The sequence below is a fragment of the Eutrema salsugineum genome, unplaced genomic scaffold, assembly GCF_000478725.1.
Source record: "Eutrema salsugineum unplaced genomic scaffold, Eutsalg1_0 scaffold_1, whole genome shotgun sequence".
Classification (NCBI taxonomy): domain Eukaryota; kingdom Viridiplantae; phylum Streptophyta; class Magnoliopsida; order Brassicales; family Brassicaceae; genus Eutrema; species Eutrema salsugineum.
In genome coordinates this window covers 13,723,583-13,747,721 of record NW_006256909.1, presented here as the reverse complement: position 1 = coordinate 13,747,721, position 24,139 = coordinate 13,723,583, and the positions used below count along the sequence as shown (strand labels likewise).

At 31.4% G+C, this 24,139-nt stretch overlaps 3 protein-coding genes across 3 annotated transcripts; 2 read left to right on the top strand and 1 right to left on the bottom strand.

The window, feature by feature from the left end:
* The first annotated feature begins 8,720 nt into the window (after window positions 1-8,720).
* LOC18029329 (auxin-responsive protein IAA1) lies at window positions 8,721-9,788 on the top strand. The gene is made up of 2 exons (XM_006414631.2): window positions 8,721-9,141; window positions 9,232-9,788. The coding sequence occupies exons 1-2, from the start codon at window positions 8,960-8,962 to the stop codon at window positions 9,572-9,574; spliced, it is 525 nt and encodes a 174-aa protein (XP_006414694.1). The 5' UTR covers window positions 8,721-8,959; the 3' UTR covers window positions 9,575-9,788.
* Window positions 9,789-9,930: 142 nt separating this feature from the next.
* On the top strand, window positions 9,931-14,437 carry LOC18029328 (acylamino-acid-releasing enzyme). Its single transcript, XM_006414630.2, has 18 exons — window positions 9,931-10,058; window positions 10,326-10,507; window positions 10,586-10,889; window positions 10,971-11,195; window positions 11,279-11,491; window positions 11,588-11,662; window positions 11,867-12,005; window positions 12,193-12,344; window positions 12,430-12,512; window positions 12,606-12,727; window positions 12,809-12,887; window positions 13,001-13,181; window positions 13,267-13,327; window positions 13,411-13,533; window positions 13,610-13,801; window positions 13,880-13,948; window positions 14,051-14,127; window positions 14,243-14,437. The coding sequence occupies exons 1-18, from the start codon at window positions 9,931-9,933 to the stop codon at window positions 14,307-14,309; spliced, it is 2,472 nt and encodes an 823-aa protein (XP_006414693.2). The 3' UTR covers window positions 14,310-14,437.
* A 6,564-nt stretch (window positions 14,438-21,001) lies between these two features.
* LOC18029327 (CBL-interacting serine/threonine-protein kinase 4) lies at window positions 21,002-22,430 on the bottom strand. Its single transcript, XM_006414629.2, has one exon. The coding sequence runs from the start codon at window positions 22,417-22,419 to the stop codon at window positions 21,061-21,063; it is 1,359 nt and encodes a 452-aa protein (XP_006414692.2). The 5' UTR covers window positions 22,420-22,430; the 3' UTR covers window positions 21,002-21,060.
* Window positions 22,431-24,139: the final 1,709 nt, after the last annotated feature.

Sequence of the window (24,139 nt, the reverse complement as noted above, 5' to 3'; positions counted from 1 at the left end):
CTGTAGCGACTAGCAATCGTCCCGTCTGTGATCCTCAGTTTTTGCCATATCATCTGCCTCCATTTCAAATCGTTTTTATAGAAGATGAACATTTTTCTGCCGATGTTTACAATGATAAATTTACAGGTTGGTTGCAGTGTAATTAGGACTATTCTGAAGCCATATCGTACATGCATTCTGAATTTCCGACCCATTGGGTTTGGGATCGTTAAAACGTCAATGGCATCCCCATATTTGCGATAACTCCAAACCGATTATTATAGCTAACTGTAACCCTAACTCTGGCGAAGCCTAGTACTTGAAAGTTTTATTGCATGTCGTTCGCGATCCATGTTTTTATATGGATATAAGAACACTTAATAGTGTTGTCCACCCTACTTTCAAAGATGCATATTATGCTTTGGGTTTAATTCACGCGTGATGATACTGAGTATGTCAAAACTTTCTATGAAGCAAGTCAATGGGTTCTCGGTCCTCTCTTCGAATAATGTACACTGCTTTGTTACATGTAGGTTCTATGATGAATCTTTTTCGTGTTTGGAGATCCATTCAATGTTTTTTAGTATAAGTTTCGTCAAATCTTTGCATTGTTTTTAATATTTTTTTCCTGAATTATCTTATTTTAACAATTTTTTAGATTTTTTGTTATGTTTGGATTTTAATTATTTCTCTAATGTACTTTCTAAATTTAATAATCATCAATAAAAATAAATGATTAAACAGATTTTTAATTAGATTTTGCTAATTAATAATTTATAAATTGTTCTTATTTTTACCCATTCTTAATTGTTATTTATTGTTATAAAAGACGTACAAATAGTTTTCCTAATAAATCATATATATTTCTCTTATTTTTTTTACCTATAATTCTTATAACTTAGAAGTAGAAGTATAAAGAAGAAAACGTATTTGATGATAAGAACTCGAAAAGGATGAATTTTAATAAAACCATGGAGAATAAGAAGCAGATGAGAACATGAAATAGTGAAGAAGAATAAGGATAAGAAAAAAAATGTTGGAGTTAAAGAAGAAAACCGGAAGAAAAAAAATGAAAGATGAAGAAAACAAAGTAAAAGAAGAAGAAATGGAAAATAAAGTAGGTGAAGATGAGAAAGAGATAAAAAAAAACCAGAAGAAGAAGATTTTGATTAAGACCAAAGAGGAATAAGAAGTAGAAAATAAAGAAGGCTGATAAAAATTGAAATAGAAGAAGAAGAGAGAATACAAAGATGACAAAGACAATGATGAAGATGAAAGAAAATGGTGAACAATAAGAAAATCGAAAGATATATAAGAGGAAGAAAAGAAAAAAAGTACAAGTCAAAGATGATGAAGAAGAAGAAGGAAAATATGAGAAAAAATAAGATGAAGAATTTGGAGCAGAAAAAGAAGACAAAAGCTTTAAAATTGGAGACTGAAGAAGAAGATGAATAAAAACCAAAAAATAAAAAGAATAATAAAAATACAGAGAAGAACTAAACCAAAAAAAAAAGAATAGGAAGAAGAGTATAACAAAACAAAAGAGGAAGAAAAAAAGAAGACAAATCAGAAGAGATAAATGAAATAGAAGTTGTCGACCATGAAGAAGAACAAAGCACAGATAAGGAATAAGAAAATTCACGTCGATGATAAAGAAGAAGTAAAAGATGAAGAAGAAAAACCATAATAAAAAAAATTATAACAAGGCAAAAATATTGAAGAATAAGAAGGAGAGGTGGATGATAAATTCGGAGAAAGAGGGAGATAGAGAGAAATTGACCTCTACAATCTCCTAGGGACATATACGATGCTTCAGGGACATGTAGATGGAGAAAGAGTGTGTGAGGGAGAGAGGGAGAGAGAGAAAAAGAGAGAGAAAGAGAAATGGTAGAGAGAGTTAAACCTTATAGGTACATGATATTAAATCTATGTTAGTTTGTATTTTCTTTGTTCCTATTTCTTTATATTTGAAACACTTCTTACTTTAAATGTAGTTATCTAAATCGTATAATATATATATAACTTATGACGAGGGGGGAGGGGAGAGAATGAGAGAGAAATATTGAAAGAGAGAATGATAGGGAGGGACGTATAGAGGGAGAGAGAGAAAGAGAGTTAAATTTTTCAAGTATATGTATTTGATTGATATAAAAGACGAGGAAAATAAGAAGAATATGAAGTCGGAGAGAATAAAAGAAGACGAAGGTGATGAATATGTAGAATATGAAAAAGATGAGAAAAAGATGTAGAAAATAGTGAAGAAGAAGAAGAAGATGTGACAAAAAAAAAAAACTTAAAGAATAAAAAGTAAGAAAAGACATATAGAATGAAGAGGAGGAAGGAAAAATAAATAAAAGAAAATGAAAGAAAATACGTAAGAGAAGAATGAGAGATTAAGATGGAAGACGATGAAGAAATATAAAGAAAATATAATAAAGAAAAAAAACTAAAAGATAAATAAAATAAAATAAAAAGATGAAAAACAATTTTGTCTTAATTCAATTAGTTTCTGAATTCAATACACTTATTTTATAAATATTTGTCTTTTTGTTTTGGATGGTATTCTTTTCAGTTTTTGGTTTATAACATTGAAACTCCGCATAAGATCCGGACCAAACAGCTAGTTATCATTACTGGTGTTTTTAGTTAAGGAAGATGTGCTTATACAGTTTATTATAATGTGATGAGACAGAAATGAATAAAACGAGTTCTCGTCCATTAGCATATATGGAACAACAAGAGTTTGAACAAAACACAACACTCATCATAAATATTTCTTACTCCAACAAGGTCTCCAACCTCATTGGAAACAATAAAATTACTTTCCTAATTTTCACTCCTCACGTTTTCCCTCTCCGCCTACTTTTTATTCTTTATTACATCTTTTTTTCTTTTTTCTTTATGCCCACAAACCAAAAAGGCAAGTGGTAAAACATATAGTGTTTTTGGTTCCTACTATGAGTTTATAGAAAATAATCAACAATTTTACTAGGAAAAGCAGCATATATTATTCTGTCTCAACCCTTCACATTGGACGTCTATCAACTTTATATACAAGACTTTATAAATCAAATGGATAATTTTGTCTTATTTAACATATGTTAATTAATTACTTATTACATTTCTAAAAGGCATGTTTCTAGTGCGCTTCTAACACGAGCGTCTCAATCGCGTTTCCAAACTGGGTTTCTTAGGAAAAAATTTCTTCATTTTCAATGTGTTTTCATTTCGAACACGAGAATTTAAATATATATATATATCAGACAGAATTTCCATACAAATTACAAAATACACCGATGGTTTTGTTGTTTACTGGAAACTAAACATCACCCAAAACATGCTACTTTCAAAAGTCTTATGAATCGGGTCTATAAAAAGTGGTTCAAAGATGGCACCATGCATTTCTTAAGTAATGTGCATGATTTAAATCATTATTTGGATCTTTGTGACTCAGCTTTTTCGTCATTTCTAATATGTGATTTTGGACCATACCTTTTTCCAATACATTCCAAATTTTGCCAGAAAATCACACGAGTGTCAACTGAACCTACATTGTAACATGTCACATGTATAGTTTTTCTTGTAAATTTAATGCACACGCTTATATCTTTATGTAGTTGTATTTTTTTTACTCAAACATTTATATAGTTGTATAGCTTTAAATGAATATATTCATTTAAGAATCACATTTTAAAATAAATTGGTAAATTAGCTGTTAGATATAATTTTTATCTATCATTACTAGCCAATTATAGTGTGAAATGTGAATTTGGACTCATAAAGAACTATACCAAAAAAAGCCATCTTCTACATACATATTAGGCAAATTACGATCGAAGCGCTACAGAAACAAGCGCACTTTGCTAGTTAACAGTAAAATTAGTAAGGCATCGTTGCAGATACGAACGTGTGAACCACAATGGCGTGCAGTAGAAAAAATGTGACAGTTTTCTAACAACTTTTTATGACAATGATTTAGAAGACAATGTCAGTAAACACTATCAAACATAAATCGTGAATCGTATCCCCCTAAATATTTGATTTTTTTAACTCAAAATCTTAACAAAATGGTTTGTTTCCTTAGATTCAAAAAGCTTAACCTATTTTTTTAATTTGGTTTTTTAGAAATGTTGTTCCCAACTATTCTTTACATTAACTCTTATCTACCAACACGGTGACAAGGAAGTGAAGAGAACACGTAAGAAGAATAAGAACCAAGCGAGTGCATTTCACATGAAAGTTGAGAGAGAGCATTGGCATGTTCATTGTTTGCTCAACGACGACCTGAAAAGTTTCCAGTGAGTCGTGTCCCCATTCCTCTTGACTTTTGCACGCTCTCAACTTTTGACATAGCATGTGCTTTCGTAAACATATCTAAAAAGTTTTCTTTTCTTTTATTTTTTTCTATTTTAAGTGTCACTGAATATTTTGATAGGCCTGATTTGTATGTGTTTTTACCGGCATGGTAATTTTCTTGAGTTATTGGGAGAAGCTTATCGTTCAAATTATATATTGTTTAGGAAACAAAAATTACCAAGTAAAACTATGAATCAGACGGTTGGAGGTGAATCATTAATTCCTTTTCAAGAACAAATGAATCATAAAAGCCAACAAATTTCTCACATAGATCTCTCTGCAATAACACCTTCTATCGATTGCTACTGTGAACCTCCTTGGCTGAATATTGCCTAAAAGACTCCATGCACGGATTTCCTCGTATATCTTCCTAAGATCACCCAACAAAACCTTTTAGCATGTTTATCTCCAAGAAATACTTCATCTGAACCATTTCAATGGATCTATTGATCTATGGACAACTCAAAGGTTCCACGTTTAAAAAACAAACATTTTCTGTGTTTTTTTTTATCTTTTTCATGAAACCAAGCATTTTAGGTCAATTATTTTGACACATTTTGTAACACCTAAACTTTTCATAAATGAATATATACAATTTAGCAATAACAAAAAATATGACAAACATGCCACACAAAATTCTCAAAGTCGGGAGTATTATGTTTGTAACCGCCCATGAGCCCAAAAGTCTATCCGCATATTCAGGTCCTGATGAACTAGTACTTAACGGGTGATCAGTCGACTCTATACTTCGCACAATATAAACATAGTAGTAATACGTAATCTCGAGAATTAACTAAGTAAAAGTTATATAGCTCACATATCACGTGGGCCGTATCTCCGCAGGCCCATTTATAAAAGTATAATAAGCAGAAAATGCATATTCAAGAAGGCACATCACATGGCCTAAAACCATTTGTATCAATGATTCCATTACTACTAAACACTCTTCACCCTTATCCACATGTATTTCCCATTCCCATTTTCTTTTTGCTCCAGAGTCTTGACCTAACTTATAAGTTATCATTGATCATAATTGTACAAACCTGTCGATAATCACGGGTTGTCAAAGTAGACATCCATCTAAATAAATTGATTAGAGTGGGAAAATATTAATTGAAAGATAGTTTACGTATTTTTGCAAAAATATGTAGTTTCGTCACATTACGTGGCATATTATAAAATAGAGCGTTATTGGACGAAGTAGCAAATCTCATATCATGAATGAATGTGTAGATTAACATGTTTTTGGGGTTAAATAGCGCAATGCGTATAAAATATCATGGTATTTGTTTAATTAATTGAAGGATAAACTTGTAGTTAACCGTAATTAAAGGTATTCACCTGAAAACATGTTAAGGCTATTTAACTTATTTACCTAACTAGGGATTGCCCCGGGCTACGCCCGAGTTTTCAGAAATTTCTGTGTAATTAAGTTTAGGTTATAATTTGTATTTTGAGTATATAGAAAAACACATAGATAGTGAGTTCATATTTAAACAATGCATATCATTTGAGGAACTTCGAAGACCAATGATCATTTTCTTGGAAGATCTTATCTAAACCCTGCAAATAGCAAATGATCAGTCAAGAACGTAAGATAGTAAAATGATCCAAAACCTAACAATGATAATAAAGAACAAAATAAAAGCCGTGCAATTCCCCTCATGAGCACACTGCTTTTTCTGCTGCTCATTCAGAAACGTTTCTTGGGATAGCTTGTTAATTAATCAGTCATGCATCGAGCTGAAGCCGATTGCACGTTCTTGATGTACTGTTTTAGAATTCATCAATCATCTAACCATTGTTTTAGATACTACTCGAACAAACAACAAAGAGATATACATTACATACAATAGCTAGCTGAAGTGGTGATTTCATTAATTTACCTTGTATAGAACTCGGCGGTTAAAATGCAGTCAGAATCAGTATCCCAGAACTAATCATGATCCCATGGGTAAAAATGCAGAAGGATGGGAGGAAGAAGAATCATTTCAAAATGCAAAGTCTTCACATACATGCAATGAAAAGGTAATGGTTGGCAAACTTAATGGTAGATATGATCGACCTCCTTATGGATCGGGTCAACTGCATCAAGTAGATTTAAGAGCAATCGTAAGGTGGAAGAACATATTGGCCTGATGCTTTTCGTACAATATTATATACTAAATATATAATATAAATGTAAAGCTGTATACAAACCTGAGGAACATGTGTCTTTGGATTTGTGCGAGAGCATTTGAGACTGGAACCAAATGGAACCAAATTTTTTTATATATAGAATGGAACCAAATATATTACATATATATATGTACCTCAACTCGTTCATGCTTGCTCTTCATAAACCAGGAGACCTCTTTCCCGAAACTCCTTGTTCTATTCTCTTCCTAATTTTTTTTTCTTGCCCGTCATGAATTCCACGAGCCTAGATAGAGGTGAAGCTTTGTTGAATTTGCTCATGAAAAGCCTCTTCAATATCACTGCATTGGACTTGCTCTGTTTTCTCCTTACCATCAACCAGTACAACTGCGAAATTTCTAAACAATGTTTCAAATCTCAATTCTCACATCCAGTGTGATTCACCCTAATAAAAACCTCTTTGATGGAAGGACAAAAAGTAAAGGCCATATATCGTTGTTAAAATTTTGGTCTTCATAGTAAGCTTTAGGTAGACATCATCGTACGTTGTAGCTGTCTTTTTGATCTTCTTGCTTTTACCTCCAGCAATCAGATCAATACTCTCAGAATCAACACTGGAAGCAAAATTCAACATCGAAGTACTTAAAAAGGATGGTTAACCGGAGAGTCAGTTGTGACAAAGAAAATAACTCAATCCAAAACCAGAAATCCAAGAATTCACTCAATGATCTAGAAATATAGATTTGTGATTCGAAAGATAGAATCTATACGACTGAAAGGTTAAAATGAAACTAAAAAAAGGGAAAACTTTAACAGGAGAGACAATCAGAAACGGAGACTGAGAGATATTGAAAGGGGGACGTACCATTGTAGCTTCCGGTGATGTGGTGTCGGCCGTGGAAGTTCTGCAAGATAAGTTTCGCCGTCGATTTTAGTGTTTATTCTTTCCACTATGGGCCAAGTTAATGTAGAGATTAAGATAGCTTATGAACTATGAACATTAAGTAAAGCAGAAACAAATCTAATCACCAAAAGAACTGATATGAACAGATTAAAGAAAGTTTGATGTTGAAGAGATAATAGGCGCATTTGATCTTAATATGTAAGTCAAAACAATCGATCATAAAACTTATTTTCTCTTGCTTTGACTTTCAATATAGAAAAATGTTATCACAAACCTGTCCCCTTCGCAATTGAAGAATGGAGATGAGAACCGACACTTCCAACTCCAAATCAATAATTCTTCAACAACAAATCAGCACAAAGTCCACAGCTAGAGCGTATTTGATTAAGAAGAAGCAGGGAGAGAGATATGGAGAAATAAAAGTAGGAAGAGAGAGCGTCAGTTTGGATTTTGGAGAATTAAAATAAGCTTAACAGACACTTCATCTGTGAAATCCTTATTTTGCAGAAATTCTTATTTAATGTTTATCCTTATTAATGGCTGGTTTTAGTTTAAGGCTGGTTTGTAACGTCAAATTTTTTTTGTCGATTGAATTTTATGTTTTTCCAATGTATTTGAGATGAGAAAAAAAGCAATTGTTAGAGGGGCTCATAGCTAGTAGGTGGAGACGAAGGAGACATAGCAGGCGAAGGAAATTATATGAAGGTATCGATTCAGATTTCTGGTATTTTCTGGAAAGTTTAGCTCTCGCCAACGATAGAGAAGATTGGGGTGGAGATTCTTTATTGGGCTGATGGCTTAATATTTTTGGGCTTGTATTTAATGGGCTTGTATCTATTCGACTTTCTACGTTGCAATAAGGATGATGATAATTGAGTTTTTTGGTGATGTGGCATGTTTTAATGTTTTTATTGGCCGATTATTTTTAAATTATTTTTGTCGATGTAGACAGTCTGAGAAGCCAGCAAATAAATCCCTTTTATATAAAGGAGATTAATGAAAAATATAAACAATCAAAAGTATCCAAAATATCATTCAGAAAATGGATAACCAACCTACACATATCATATGTGAAAGATTTTGCTTACAATCAAGCCGAATAACAAATAGTTGAAAGAAAAATAACAATCATAACCTCGTGTCATCGACTCATCGTGTGGTCGAGAGGCAGATAAGTTATCTTACCATGTTTTTCTTTTGCTGGCGCCTTTACTCCTTTGACCTTAAGAGAAAGAAACGGCTAGGATCTCGCGTACGCAACTGGCGGAGACAAATCAGGACCGTTGAAATAAGAAAGAAGCGCGTCCAAAATTCTTAATGTCCCATCTTTGTCCCCTTGCCTTTCACTTGCCCCCCTCCTGCTCCCGACAACGTCATAATTTCCATCTCTCTCTCTTTAACCCTAATTTCAATGCAAGTTTACTTATATAAACCTCTCTCTCCCCCTCTCTATTTCTCAAACACACAAGCAAACTCCATCTCATTTCAAGAATCGAATCAAAAACTCAAGAAGAAGAAAGTAGATATATAGAAGAAGAAGAAGAGAGTTTTCTTCGTTTGAAACAAGAAGTACAGTGAGAGAATATGGCGTATGAGGAAGTTATAAATGGGCTTAACCTTAAAGACACAGAGCTTCGTTTGGGATTGCCCGGTGGAGAAGAAAAAGAACAAGATCTAGAGGTTTCTTGCGTCAGAAGAAACAAGCGTCAGTTTCATCAGACCACCGATGAACACAACCTAATAGAAGAATCTTCTCCTCCTTCCAAGTAAGTTGAGATCTGAAGTTCAAAGATTAATCTTTTTTATATCCATCGCATCGGTGTACTAATGATGAATCTTTCTTTGTAAACTTTCAGAACACAAATCGTTGGTTGGCCTCCAGTGAGATCGAATCGGAAGAACAACAACAAAGGCGTGAGTTATGTGAAAGTGAGTATGGATGGGGCTCCATATCTGCGTAAGATAGATCTCAAGATGTACAAAAACTATCCTGAGCTTCTCAAGGCACTCGAGAACATGTTCAAGTTCACAATTGGTGAATACTCTGAGAGAGAAGGATACAAAGGATCTGGATTTGTACCGACTTATGAGGATAAAGATGGAGATTGGATGTTGGTCGGTGATGTTCCATGGGACATGTTCTCGTCGTCTTGTCAAAAGCTCAGAATCATGAAAAGATCTGAATCTCCTGCCTTATGATCCTTGTCAAAACCCTTTTGGTTTTTGGCAAAAATGCCTCTCAAAGTTTCCTACTTTATTTAGAAATCTTTTAGATCTAAAAAAAGTTTGGTGTAAAAAGAAACAACAAGAAAAAGAAAGAGAAAATGTAAAATAGGGATACACATACTTTATAGATGTAAAAGTAGCTGGTTAATTTTGTAAGATCAATTTTGGAGAAGAACATTTACATATAGTTTATGCTTTTTTTACACCTTTTACACAAATCGTATGAGAAATAATTAAGAAAAAAAACATGATATTTTTCGATTAAGAATTCATCGACTGAGCAATATAATGGATGTGACATCGAAAGTTTGGAACTTTTTTTTAATTAGATGGCCAAAATCTTTACTTACCCAATCACTTGCTCCACCAATTTGGGATTTAACTTGCGCTCCTCCCATCTTCATCTTCGTCGCATTCTTTTCCGTCGAAGTTTCACTCTTTCACACACTCATTCTTCGTAAGCTCTTCATCTTCTTCTTATCTATTTATGATCTCTGTCTTTTGTGTTTGTGTGAGCACGAATTGAGAATAATTGATGTTGTTGCTTTGATGGGTATTGTTTTCAATCCGAAAGTTTCATCCTTTGATCGGTTTCCGTATGTTCTGTTCAATCGAATTTTGGATTGAATTGGTTGGTTTTAAAACATACGGATGACAAATCTGATTACTGGAATCGTTTTGTGTAATCTTTAGCTACTTTGTTTATGTTTATCCAACTTTTCAGTTGCAAGAATTGGATTCGAAGATTCGTAGCAATGGATTCTTCTGGAACTGACTCGGCAAAGGAATTGCATGTTGGCTTTGACTTAAGTACTGAGGAAGAGTACGCCACACAGTCAAAGCTACTTAAAGAGTTCGTAAATATTCCCAGCATTGACAAAGCTTGGATTTTCAACTCTGATTCTGGTAATGAGTTTTGCTTATCCCAAGTTATGAATTTTGGAATCAAAGTATTCCCAAGTCTTAATTTTTTCCATACTGCAGGTCCTCAGGCAATGTTTGCAATGAGTCAAGCAAACCTTTTGGCTAATAAAAGGAGGAAGTTTATGTTATCGGGTCATATCTCGAAAGAAAGTAACCAATCTGTGAACTTTCACTGGGCGCCATTTCCCATCGAGATGACTGGTGCATCGGCTTTTGTTCCATCACCATCGGGTCTGAAGCTCCTTGTGATACGTAATCCTGAGAATGATTCTCCTACAAAGTTTGAGATATGGAGTTCGTCTCAGCTAGAGAAGGAGTTCCATATTCCACAGAAAGTTCATGGCTCTGTTTATGTTGATGGATGGTACTGCACTTTCTTGGCTGGTTTTAAAGACAAGTTTCTTGGAGAAGTAGGAAAAATGAGTAAGGCTTGTTTATGATGCAGGTTTGAAGGGATCTCTTGGAATTCAGACGAGACTTGTGTTGCTTATGTAGCCGAGGAACCATCTCGTCCCAAGCCTACATTTGACCACCTAGGTTATTACAAGAAAGAGAATTCGTTGGACAAGGATATTGGAAGCTGGAAAGGTCAAGGAGATTGGGAAGAGGAATGGGGAGAAGCATATGCGGGAAAAAGGCAACCTGCGCTTTTTGTTATCGATGTTGAGAGGTTTCATCAGTCTCTCCTGTCTTCACTATAGAAGATAGATTGCTCTTCATTTTTATGATGATTGTTTCTCTTTTTGTTGACAGTGGAGAGGTTGAGCAAATCAAAGGAGTTCCAAGATCTATAAGCGTTGGACAGGTTGTTTGGAGTCCAAAAATTAATGGCTCAGCTCAGTATTTGGTTTTTGCTGCATGGTTAGGAGATAAAAGAAAGTTTGGTATTAAGTACTGCTACAACAGACCATGTTCCCTATACGCAATCAAGTTCACAGGCGTTTCATCGGGATCGGATGAACCAAAGTGAGTTTGTGTCTTCTATAACTCAGTAGAGGACAACTTGATCATTCATAATTTCTTGAATATATTATATAGAGTTTGTGTTTACTTTTGTTTCAGAGATGATGCAAACCAAGCATTCCCTATTCATAATTTGACTAAGAGCATAAGCAGCGGCTTTTCCCCTCGTTTCAGGTTTACATCTTATTAAAAATGTTTCTTTGTCTTTTGAAATTATGTATTTACTAAATTATTTCTTGTCATTGTTACTCTGTTTGTAGTTGAGCCTTCATACACAGCATATGTTAAACATATTTTGTTTGATTGGCAATGTTGGTTTTAGTTATGACCTGTTGAAAACTTACTCTCTTCACCATACATTTTTTCCTTCTCTCCCAGCAAAGATGGCAAGTTTCTTCTGTTTTTATCTGCAAAGACTGCTGTTGATTCCGGGGCGCATTGGGCAACCGAGTCACTTCACAAGATTGACTGGCCAAGTGATGGGAAATTTACTGAATCAGTAAATATCGTTAATGTGGTGAGACTTTACAAACCTTTTCTGCCTGTGCAGGCTTCAAACTTTCTTTGAGCTGACCACTTTTTTGTTTCTTAACAAATTATAAATCTTTCTACACAAGAGTATATTTCTTCAGTGATAGATATGGTAATCAAACAAAAATATCTTAACTGTTATTTGATATATTCAAATACATCTTACAATACAGACTCAAGTTGTGAATTGTCCTGAAGATGGTTGTTTCCCTGGGCTCTATGTTACCGGCCTTCTGAGTGATCCGTGGCTTTCAGATGGACAGACTCTTATGTTGTCTTCTTACTGGCGCAGTTGCCGAGCAATACTCAGCGTAAATTTGCTAAGGTGACTGATGAATGAATATGAAAAAGTTTCAGAATTTTCTTCTGCTGCTGCGCTAACTGATGAATATATCTTGAGGGAATTACAGTGGTGAAGTGTCACGTGTCAGCCCTAGTGATTCAGATTATTCATGGAGCGTTCTTGCACTAGATGGTGATGACATTGTTGCCGGTAACATCTTTGATCAAGTTCTTAATTAATGTCACCTTAAACTTAAATACACACCAGGCTTGAAAAAACATTATATTTTCTCTTACTGTGTAGTGTCTAGCAGTCCAGTGAGTGTTCCTGAAATCAAGTTTGGAAAGAAAGTTCTTGATCCAGCTGGGAAGCCTTCATGGCAGTGGTCAAATCTCCAAAAACCAATATTTAAATGCTCTGATAAGGTAAATCATATTGCCAAATCCTATTGATTCTAAGGATGTTAAGCTTCTTACTTATCTACCTTTTTGTTTGTATTGCGGCAGGTCACGTCAGGGCTTTTACCTCTTCAGTTCAAAATTCTAAAAGTTCCAATCAGTAATGTTTCTGAATGTCTTACCGAAGGTACTTTAACACTTGTCTTGTTCTAACAAAACAAAACTTTCAGTTGTTCGTTGTTTGCGTTTTTGGTTGATAAAGTTTCTGACTTGTTTTCCGTATGATCAAACACATGGCAGGGGCCAAAAAACCTATTGAAGCTATATATGTATCGTCTTCAAAGGCTAAGGAGAGTGGGAAATGTGATCCTTTGGTTGTTGTTATCCATGGAGGCCCTCACTCGGTTGCACCATGCAGCTTCTCCAAGGAATTGGCCTATCTCTCCTCGATTGGGAACAGTCTACTGATTGTAAATTACAGGTAGTATACAGCTCTAAGTTCCACTAATTCATCAACCTTCTGGAGATCCTAAAACTTGGTTTTTGCTGATTCATTTGAATCGAAGAGGTTCGTTGGGATTTGGGGAAGATGCTTTGCAGTCTCTACCTGGAAAAGTTGGATCGCAGGTAGTATATATATGCGTCTCTAATGTCATTTTTTCTTCCTTGTGACCCGTGATCTGCTAAAATTATTAGCTTCTCTGATACAGGACGTGAAAGATGTGCTCTCGGCTGTAGATCATGCCATTGCAATGGGACTCGCAGACCCGTCTAGAATAACCGTGCTAGGTGGTTCTCATGGTGGGTTTCTGACCACTCACTTGATTGGCCAGGTACTGTAGTTACTTACCTTTGAACTGTTGGCACCAGATCAGAAATCACCATTCTGACACCGGAGTTTTCCTATAGGCGCCGGATAAATTTGTGGCAGCAGCTGCAAGGAATCCTGTATGCAACATAGCATCAATGGTTGGGATTACAGATATACCTGATTGGTGTTTCTTTGAAGCTTATGGGGACCAGACTCACTACACAGAAGCTCCTTCACCTGAAGATATGTCTCGGTTTCATCAAATGTCTCCTATAGCACACATCTCCAAGGTCAAACCACAACTCCTGTTCTTCAACACATTTAAAGACTTTATTTAATCACTTTCCTTTTTTATTTTAATTCTGCAGGTGAAAACACCCACTCTGTTTCTTTTGGGAACTCAGGATCTTCGTGTTCCCATTTCAAACGGATTTCAAGTAAGATCCTTTTTTCGCAATTCACTTGAAAGAATCTGCAACTTTGTTCAAGTTTGCAGACTTAAAACTCATTGGTATTGTTTGTATACTTGTTTTGTATAGTACGTGAGGGCATTGAAGGCGAAAGGAGTTGAGGTTAAAGTTTTTGTCTTTCCCAATGACAATCATCCTTTAGACAGGTAAAGAGAAAAACAAAAGCTGCCATTTTTACGTTGTCCATAGCTAAAGCAATCTCTTTGAGAAAGTTTTGATTTTTAAAAAACATGTTTTGCGTTATTGTGATTGTTTATGCAGACCACAGACGGATTATGAAAGCTTTCTCAACATTGCTGTCTGGTTCAACAAATACTGCAAGCTGTGAAGACCTGGTTTTTTCCTTCGAAAAACTAAGTTTTTTTTCTTGTTAAGTGAAGTGAAAATAAAAGAACTTTTAAAGGATTAATCATTTGGTTTACTGAGTTTTCATATCATAAACATTTTGAAGATAAAGTAGTTTTGGAGGTACTGACTGCAAATTGAAAACGTAAAGGGCAAAATTGAACTATTAAAGACTCATCTTATATATAAAAACTTTTATCCAATTCTGTCCATATAATTGTCATATCATCAGTTTCGATCAATAAGGGATGACATTTAAACTAATAAAATTTAATATTAAATTTTAAGTCACTCAAAAAAATAAAATAAAAATATATTAATTGACTTTTAATATAATTTGTGTAAATGTTAAACAGGAATTATGTTGTAATTCATTAAAAATATTATTAGAGATTTATTTTATTTTTATATAATTCTAAATTATTTAATAGTATTTAATATGTATTTAAATTGATTTAAATATTTTTTATAATAACATACTAACAAATGATAAATAATAATTATCTTAACTTTAAAAAAAAATAAAAATAAAAATAAAAACTTTGAAATAGTTGAACCATTCATAAATTTTAATATTAAATTTTAAACAATTCAAAAAATGAAAAAATGTTTTTATTAATTGACTTATAAAATATATCTAAATGTTAAATAAGAGTTTATGTTATAATTAACTAAAAATATTGATGAAAATTAATTTTATTTTATGTAACTCTAGATTACTTAATAATATTTAATATGTATTTTTAATTGATTTTTATAATAACATAATAACAGATGATTATTATATTTACTTTTACAAAAATATAAATTTGAAATAGTTGAAAAAAAAATTCGCACATACATGTAAATATTCACCTAGTTAGTAATAATATCCGCTTAATCAAATATTCTATATTAGGAAAAAAAAGCACAACTGTAATGTTTTGTACATTTTTTTTTATTAACTTCAGAGAAATTAAAAAAAAGCAATGAAAAATTTCAAATTAATCATTTATGCAAATACATTATCGAAATTTTATACGTATTTCTAAAAAAAAAAAGTTAATTCACTGTTACTGAATTATATGAAAATTAAAGGTAGCCACTTAACTTTCTTTTACATGTACACTTCTGAAAACACACTCCACAATTTGTTTTTGTAATTGTCAGGAGCAAAAGAATACAGAAACTGTTAGAAATGTATTTAATTTAAATATCGAACTAGCAAGGATACTATTGTAGTGTGTGCGATTATTAAAACAATATACTAAGCTTTTGTTTTACGTCTGATTAGCATCTAATGCATTTTTATAATTTCTTGACATTTTACGCGTAAAACTCTTTTGCAACTTTAAGTTTTGGGATCACATATGTATGTCTAATTAACACTTATCAAAAAAAATTGAAGACTGATAACATCAATAAAACTTTTTCTTTTGTTACATCATTTAAAAATTTAAGCATAAAATTTTTTTTGCCGCTTTGAATTTTGGGGTTATATGCTGTGAGCTTCTAAATGTTGGTTAACACCTACTGAATTTTGAACATTCATAATATTTTGAAAATTATAGGAAAAAACACTTGTTACTTTATATTTGGGAGAAAATTAATAAAACGAGAGATGGTTTCAAAAGAGATTTTCTTGATCTTCATTTTCTTTCTTTTGATGAAGTATAAATCGACTGGTCTATTTTACAAATTCGAACCTTGAACGTTAATCTTTTGGTGACTGTTTTCTGCTTCTATAGGGAGTTTAATTGGTAGCATATTGTGATGGTGGTAAAAATGTATTATCTATACTATTAAAAAAGAAGTATATTTTGTGTCTAAACAGAATTTACTTAGTTTTCTACTATTCTGTTTTTGGATATCTATTATTTCTGTTGCTAAACATATTTTTAATTTGAATAATTTGTTTATTTATTTTCGAAAATTTTAAAAATAATATATTTGAATTTTATTTTTAAAAACAATTTCGATAAAATTTTAATTTTAATTCAATTAGTTTAGATTTTCTTTGATATAGGTTAGATTAATTATCAAAATTACAAAAATCAGTTCTTATTATTTTTATAAAAATAGTAATAGGATATTAATTTATGTTATATTTGAATATTTAAATTTAAATAATATTTTTATAATGATAAAAATGATAAATGATATAGTATTATATACTTTTTATAATTAATCAATTTTCAAAATTTTTATTTTTATTTTGTCGACAAATAGAAATATTTAAAATTGAATTTTTTATGTTATATTGTAATATGAATGGATGGGATAGAATTATGTTTTATATTCATGATCATTTTCGGTTTAATCGAATGGACGTGTTAAAATTATATTTTTATTTTTTAAAAAAAAAAATTTTACTTAAACGCAAAAAAATAAATTTTATCTATGCACAAAAAATAAATCTATGTCATTTATTAGAAAAAATATTATATTTATAAAAATACATAATATCTTTAAAATTAGATTAAAAAAATTAATTTCCCATGCGGACATATGGAGTAAAATCTAATTTATCAGTTATATTAAAGTGGTTTTTATATAAATATAACCATACAAAAATGCTTGTACATAAGATAAAAATTACAATACAAAATAAAATCAATAATGTAGTTGAAAATCAAGAAATAAAATATAGCGCGAATGGCGATTGTCTTTATTTGTATTATTTTAGTTTATATTGTTTACTTTATACCCGCTCTATTCTATTCTGAAAGAGGGGATTCGTGCAATGCTCTATTAAAAAACTCTTTTTGTCTGGTATGGTGGAGAATATAATAAAAACAGTTTTAGGGCGTCTAGAATTTGGTGGAAAAAACATTAAACATCACGCTTGATGCCAAATAAAAAAATAACTACAATGGTATATTTTCATTTATGTATTAAAATTAAGAGGTTTTAAGGACATTAGATTATGGTAAATGTGAAAAGAAAGGAGTATTCTCATTCATGGTAAGTAATATGTGATGATGGTATAAAGTGTACTATCTATTGTCAAATTTATCAGTTAGATGAAGGCGACCGTGGTACAAATATGGCGATACAAAAGTGTCGATAAATAAGATAAAAAAGGTGATACATATAGTACAAGCGTAGTATTTAAAAGCATATAAAAATGTGGTGTGATTTGTATGATGTCATTTTCATCTGAAATTTATGGAGAATAAAATAAACACATATTTTCGTCACTTAAATTTTGAAGAAAAAAATCGCAAAAATTCTAATAAAACATCACGACTGATGCCAACAAAAATTACTACAATTTAGATATTTTCATATGTATCTGAAAATAGATTTTGATATGAAATGTTCATTACTTCATTGTCAAACAGTAAGACACTTAAGATCTTAAGAACTTATAAGAGTTAACAGCCGTAATTAGATTATTACAACATATAAGCACAACATTTTGATCTCTCTTCGGTGATATTAGATCATTCAAGTTATCGGTATTATATAGATGTTTCTGGAAGAAGACTGATACTTTTTAGATTTAGGTTTGTATTGTTTTCAAGATGGTATAGAAGGATCACTGAAGAGAAGTATCAGTTGACGCAAAATTTTTTTTTTTTTACACTCTGGATTAGAATCTTTCTTTGGATTATGCACTGTATGATTTTACAATAGAAACGACGATACCTTTTGCAATAGATTATTCTATTTTAGTGAAAATAATGTCTTGCATTTTTTAGTACATTTGGAAGAATTTGTGAAATATAAAAAATGTTTCTTTTTTTCTATTTCATTTATCTCACCCGTAACCATTAGAAGAAAGAAGAACAAGTTAGCAAATAATGATGTCTCTAACCATTTGAAACCTTTATATATGTATATTTTGTATCTGTAGTTTAAATATCTAAACCATAAAAAGTATTTTAATGTTGTTGGTAAAGAACATAATTGAATAATTATTTTTCGGTAATACGTTACTTTACAGTGTTAATACTCCTTTTGACAAGTGTATATGTCTAATGTGTGAACAGTGTTAATTTAACAATTATTGCATTAGTTCTATAGGATTCAGTAAACATTAATTTTAAGAAAGTGTATGACAAAGCTTTTTATTATATTGTGTAAAACCATAATTAAATATTCTAAAGAGGGATTGAAGGAACAGGAACACCAACAAAAAAGTTCCTGTTCATTTTTGCATATAAATCTTTCATTGATCATTGAGACAATGCGATTTATGTGTCATGCCAAAAGATATTTAAGTTAATTCAGTATGAAGTATTTGCAATTTTAAGTTAGCCACTAACACTTTTTTTTTTTAATAGATGAACCCTTCTGGAACATTGTAATAATTTACTAAGCATTTTCGAATGTTTGATTAGCATCTACCAAAATTTTGAACAATAATAATTGGTTGACAATTTTGTGCGAAAAAATTTGTTTGTCACTTTGAATTTTAGTATCAAATATATTTTTGTAAACGCCTAATTAACACCTATCAAAATCTGAATATTAATAATATTTTGATAATTTTACATGATAAAATTTGTTTGTCACTTTGAGATTTTAAAACATATTTCAATAGTTGAGTGAAATCTATCAAATTTCGAACATTAAAAATATTTTGATAAGTTTTACACGAAAAACAATTATATATCATCTATTATATTAAAACAGAATCACATTTAGTACTTGCTTCCAAACACTCCTAATTTTTTTAAGTGTTTAAAAATAATTTTAATAATTATTTATATTTAATCTTTGATTGATCATTGAGACAATGCGATTTATGTGTCATGCCAAAAGATATTTAAGTTAATTCAGTATGAAGTATTTGCAATTTTAAGTTAGCCACTAACACTTTTTTTTTTAATAGATGAACCCTTCTGGAACATTGTAATAATTTACTAAGCATTTTCGAATGTTTGATTAGCATCTACCAAAATTTTGAACAATAATAATTGGTTGACAATTTTGTGCGAAAAAATTTGTTTGTCACTTTGAATTTTAGTATCAAATATATTTTTGTAAACGCCTAATTAACACCTATCAAAATCTGAATATTAATAATATTTTGATAATTTTACATGATAAAATTTGTTTGTCACTTTGAGATTTTAAAACATATTTCAATAGTTGAGTGAAATCTATCAAATTTCGAACATTAAAAATATTTTGATAAGTTTTACACGAAAAACAATTATATATCATCTATTATATTAAAACAGAATCACATTTAGTACTTGCTTCCAAACACTCCTAATTTTTTTTAAGTGTTTAAAAATAATTTTAATAATTATTTATATTTAATTTCGAAAATTAGTTAATTTAAATATTTTTAGAATTCCTTAAATATAGGTAATTTAGATTTGATTTGATTTGATTAAAAATAATAAATCAGATATTAATTTAGATTTGATTTAAAGATTCTAATTTAAATAATTTCTATACTATTAAACATTTTTATCAAAAATATGTAGAATTTTTGAAAAAAAAATAATTCACATATGAAAAATAGTGGTCATATTTGAAATATAAAATATTTATAATGATGTAAATGATATGATATTTATGTTGCTTATATAATATATTTACGATTATGATTTATTTACAAATTAATAATAAAATAATAAGTAAAATTCAAATATATAATTTAAATATTAAAAATATTTTTTTTTTAATTTATAGAACTAAAAATATATATAAAACCGGGTTAAAAATATTTTGGTAACTAAAATCACTAATTTTGAATTATACATGTATGTCGAAAATATATTTTTCATACTAAATAAAAACAGAAAAAAATTAAAAATTATTGCCATACACTAAAATGTTGTTTGAAAAACCAGTTGTACACTCCCTTCGTTGATTAAATTTTAGAAAACTATAATGCTAAATAATACTGTTAATACATCTCAAACTTTTAACAAATATTTATATTATACGGTAATATGAACGGAAAAGTTAGAATTATGTTTTTATAATAGTTCATTTTGAATTAATATTAGCGGACGGGTTAAAATTATATTTTTATAATCATAATTAATTTTAATACTATAAAATTATATCTAAATACAAAAGTCAATATTTTCACTTATTAAAAAATATATTTATAAAAATAATTATATCTAAACTTAAAAACACAAATTATATTACGAAATTCGTTAAACAATAAAAAATATTCATGTGCAAATGCACGGGGTTAGAATCTAGTTTAAGTTTTAAAACTATATACATCTCTCAAACGTGCGATTTACACCTATCAAATTTTGAACATTAATAATATCTTAACATTTACGCGGGAAAATTTGTTTATCATTTGAAATTAATAATACTTTCATAATTTTTCGCAGAAAAATTTGTTACCATTTTTAGTTTAAGGATCAAATACACTTTTCAAATATACGATTAACACTTATCAAATTTTGAACATTAGTAATATCCTAACGATTTTACGCGGGAAAATTTGTTAGTTATTTTTTTAGATTTCAGATCAAATACAACTTTAACGTTGAGTAAAATCTATGAACGCGTGAAAGTTCGTTTACATTTTAAGTTTAGGATTAAATTGGATTAAATAGTCCGATTAACATTTATCAAAACTTTGAACATTGATAATATCTTGAAAATTCAGCACATAACTTTTTTTTTGGTTATTTTCAGCTTACGATAAAAAAAGAAGAAAGATGCCTTTAAACAGAGATTTCACTGATCTTCATCTTCTTCTTTTTGTCCTTCCCAACTCCGAATTGACTGCCCTAATTTACAAAAAAAAAAATGAACCTTGAAAGTTAAGCTAACTCATTTTCAACACTCTCATCAGCTACTTCATCGTCATAGTGCCATGTGAGCACAATCTCCTCAAGCTCTACAATTAGCTCCGACCAGTGAGACTCCTCCTCCTCCTTCTCCTCCTCCGCCGCTTCCGCCACCTTCACCTCCCCAACAACCAACCCTTCAACAACCTCCACCGCTTCAACCACCATCGTCGTTCTCCCTTTCTCCAATCCCACAGCTCTCGCCTCTCTCTTCTCCTCCACTCTAAACCCTAAATTCTCCCCAATCTTCTTCGCCTTCTCCACCACATCCTCCGCCGAAACCTTCGCCGTAAACCTCCTCTCCTTCCTCCTCCTCCTCTGAAACAGCCCCGATAAATCCAATCCCGACGACAACGCAATCAAATCAAACGCCGTCATCGACTCACTGCTCAATTTCCCCAATCGATCGTCAATTTCGAAAACACTAGATTGAAATTCAGAGATTTTGAGCGATTTTTTAAACCAATTGGTTTTCGTCACAGCTTCGATACTCATCCTCGTCTCCGGATTCGGATCGAGAAGCTTGTAGATAATCGATCGAGCCGGTTTCGAGATCCAGTGAGGGAATTTGTAATCTCTTCTCTGGATCTTCCTGTACATCATTACAACGTTGGAATCGTCGAAAGGAACGTAACCTGCGAGGAGAACGAAGAGGAAGACGCCGCACGACCACGAATCCGCCTTCGCGCCGTCGTATCCTCTCTGAGCGATTACCTCCGGCGCTGTGTAAGCCGGCGTGCCGCAAGCCGTGTGGAGCATCCCGGTGCTGCTACGGTGCTCCGGCAAAGCCGATAAGCCGAAGTCGGAGACCTTGAGGTTTCCTTGCTTGTCGAGAAGGAGATTCTGCGGCTTCACGTCGCGGTGAGCGATTCCGTCACGGTGGCAGAAAGTGAGCGCGGAGGCGAGTTGCTGGAAGTAACGACGCGCCGCCGGTTCATTGAGCCGGCCGAACCGGAGGATTTTCTCGAAAAGCTCTCCACCTGTGGCGAGCTCGACGACGAGGTAGATCTTTGTTTTGGTGGCCATGACTTCGTGGATTTTGAGGACGTTTGGGTGGTGGTGGAGACGGCGCATCGCTTCGATTTCTCGGATTATTCTCGGTCCCATACCGGCTTCTTCGGTTTTCTTCTTGTCTATGATTTTGACGGCCACGAGCTCGCCTGTTTCGATGGAACGAGCCACATGGACTTTGGCGAAGCTACCGCTGCCGAGCCGGCGACCGAGTTCGTATTTACCGAGGAGAGTGGTCCCTGTGAGATTCTCCGACGATCGTGGAGTTTTAGAGCCCATGGTGGATGGTGGGGACTGAGGAAATGGTGCCGGAGGGAGCATGAAGTTTTTTTTTATTGTTTTTTATTTTATTTTAAAGAGGTTTTGGGGACGTTGGATTATGGTGACTGTTTTCTCTGTTTTTATAGGGGAAGTAAAATAGATTTTAGTGGTTGTATATTGTGATAGTGGTAAGAAATGTGTGATGGTGGTAAAAAGTATACTTATCTACTGTGGAATTTATCAGTTATATTAAGCTTTGTTTACTTAAACTTTGTTCAATATATGGCACATATATCTGTTTATATAATAATTTGTTTTCTAAAAGTTGGATAAGACTATAATTTCGATTTGAAATGAATGAAGTCATTTGATTTTTAAAAAATTATAGTGGCAGCGGTACAAAAATGTCGGTACTTAAGATAAAAGAAAATAACGGTAAATTGCAAAAGTATATTTAAAAGTTTATAAAAAAAAAAATTTGGCGCGAAAGGCTTAATAGGTACTGTGTTAGTTTAAACCATTATTTTTTTAAAAAATATTATATTGCTTACCTAATATCTCTGAAAATAAGCTTATATATTTTCGTAGAAAAAACATTGAGTACGCTTAACGCACTAAGAAAAACAATTACAATTGTATATTTTGATTTGCTTTGAAATTGATTTTTGATGTGAAATGTTTTTTTAGTAATAGTTCTTCCATCTCAAAATAAATTTGACGTTTTGAAACATTAGTTTTAATTTCTCTGTAAAGAGTTTCATTGTATATTTTTATATACAGATTTTCAAATTAAAATTAAAATTGTATCTCTTTTATTTTACCTTATTAATTGAACATTTCTATTTATTAAATATAATAATAAAAATTTTCATATCAATTTACATTTTTTCTTTTATGTTTAGAAAATGGTAATATTTTGTTTTTGTAAGTGGAGAAAATAGCTTTTATGACATAGATTTTGTAAGTTTTGACAGATGTATATAGATGTAAAGGTGAATGGTGTTAATTTAACATTTATTGCATTAATTATGATAAATTTCTATAAATAATACTTCAAGAAAATATATAAACAAGTTGTATAATTAATTCAAGCAAGGTGGCATAATTATTAGTGGACCTAAATATGAGTACTTGATTCAAAAACAGAAAATATTAATAAGCAAATTATAAATATATATATATAATTTATAATATATGGTAAAAGAAATCTGTAACATTTTAGGGGCATTTAAAGATTCACACTATAATTTGATGGTGTCAAAAAATAATTTTGCCAATGTATTTCACTAAAATATATTAAAATTATAAAATAGAGTCTAACTAATTCACCTATCTACAAGAACAAATTCAATCATTCAACGATGTAGATAGAATATACGCATTAGCGTAGAGCAGGATCTGTTCCAGGGTCTATGAATTTTATTAAGTTTTTTTTTAGTTTTTTTTACATAATATATATAATAAAATATCAATATATAAACAAATAAAACTTCATAACATTTCTTTATTTTCATCACCAAGTTTCTATAAAAATAGTTTATTTTAAAAAAAATATTATGTTTTTAAAAGATAGAGTTTTAATTTTCTTAAGGGCCTAAATTTTTCTTTTTCACACAAAGGCTTCAAAAAAACATTGAAATTGAATTTTGAGACTAAGCATTTGTTAATAACACCAAATTAAATTGGTAAGAATTGAAAGAAGTGTAATTATGTTTTTAATTGATGATTTTATCAAGGTACAATATGTGTTCAAGTGAATCATTTTTTGCTCGTCCACTCC

Excerpts from the sequence above, each read along its gene's own strand:
- LOC18029329 (XM_006414631.2), top strand. The coding sequence starts at position 8,960 with ATGGCGTATGAGGAAGTTATAAATGGGCTTAACCTTAAAGACACAGAG. Across the intron at positions 9,142-9,231 it reads GAATCTTCTCCTCCTTCCAA|AACACAAATCGTTGGTTGGC; the intron begins GTAAGTTGAGAT and ends GTAAACTTTCAG.
- LOC18029328 (XM_006414630.2), top strand. The coding sequence starts at position 9,931 with ATGGCCAAAATCTTTACTTACCCAATCACTTGCTCCACCAATTTGGGA. Across the intron at positions 11,196-11,278 it reads TTTGTTATCGATGTTGAGAG|TGGAGAGGTTGAGCAAATCA; the intron begins GTTTCATCAGTC and ends TTTTGTTGACAG. Across the intron at positions 12,006-12,192 it reads CAGTAAATATCGTTAATGTG|ACTCAAGTTGTGAATTGTCC; the intron begins GTGAGACTTTAC and ends CTTACAATACAG.
- LOC18029327 (XM_006414629.2), bottom strand. The coding sequence starts at position 22,419 with ATGCTCCCTCCGGCACCATTTCCTCAGTCCCCACCATCCACCATGGGC.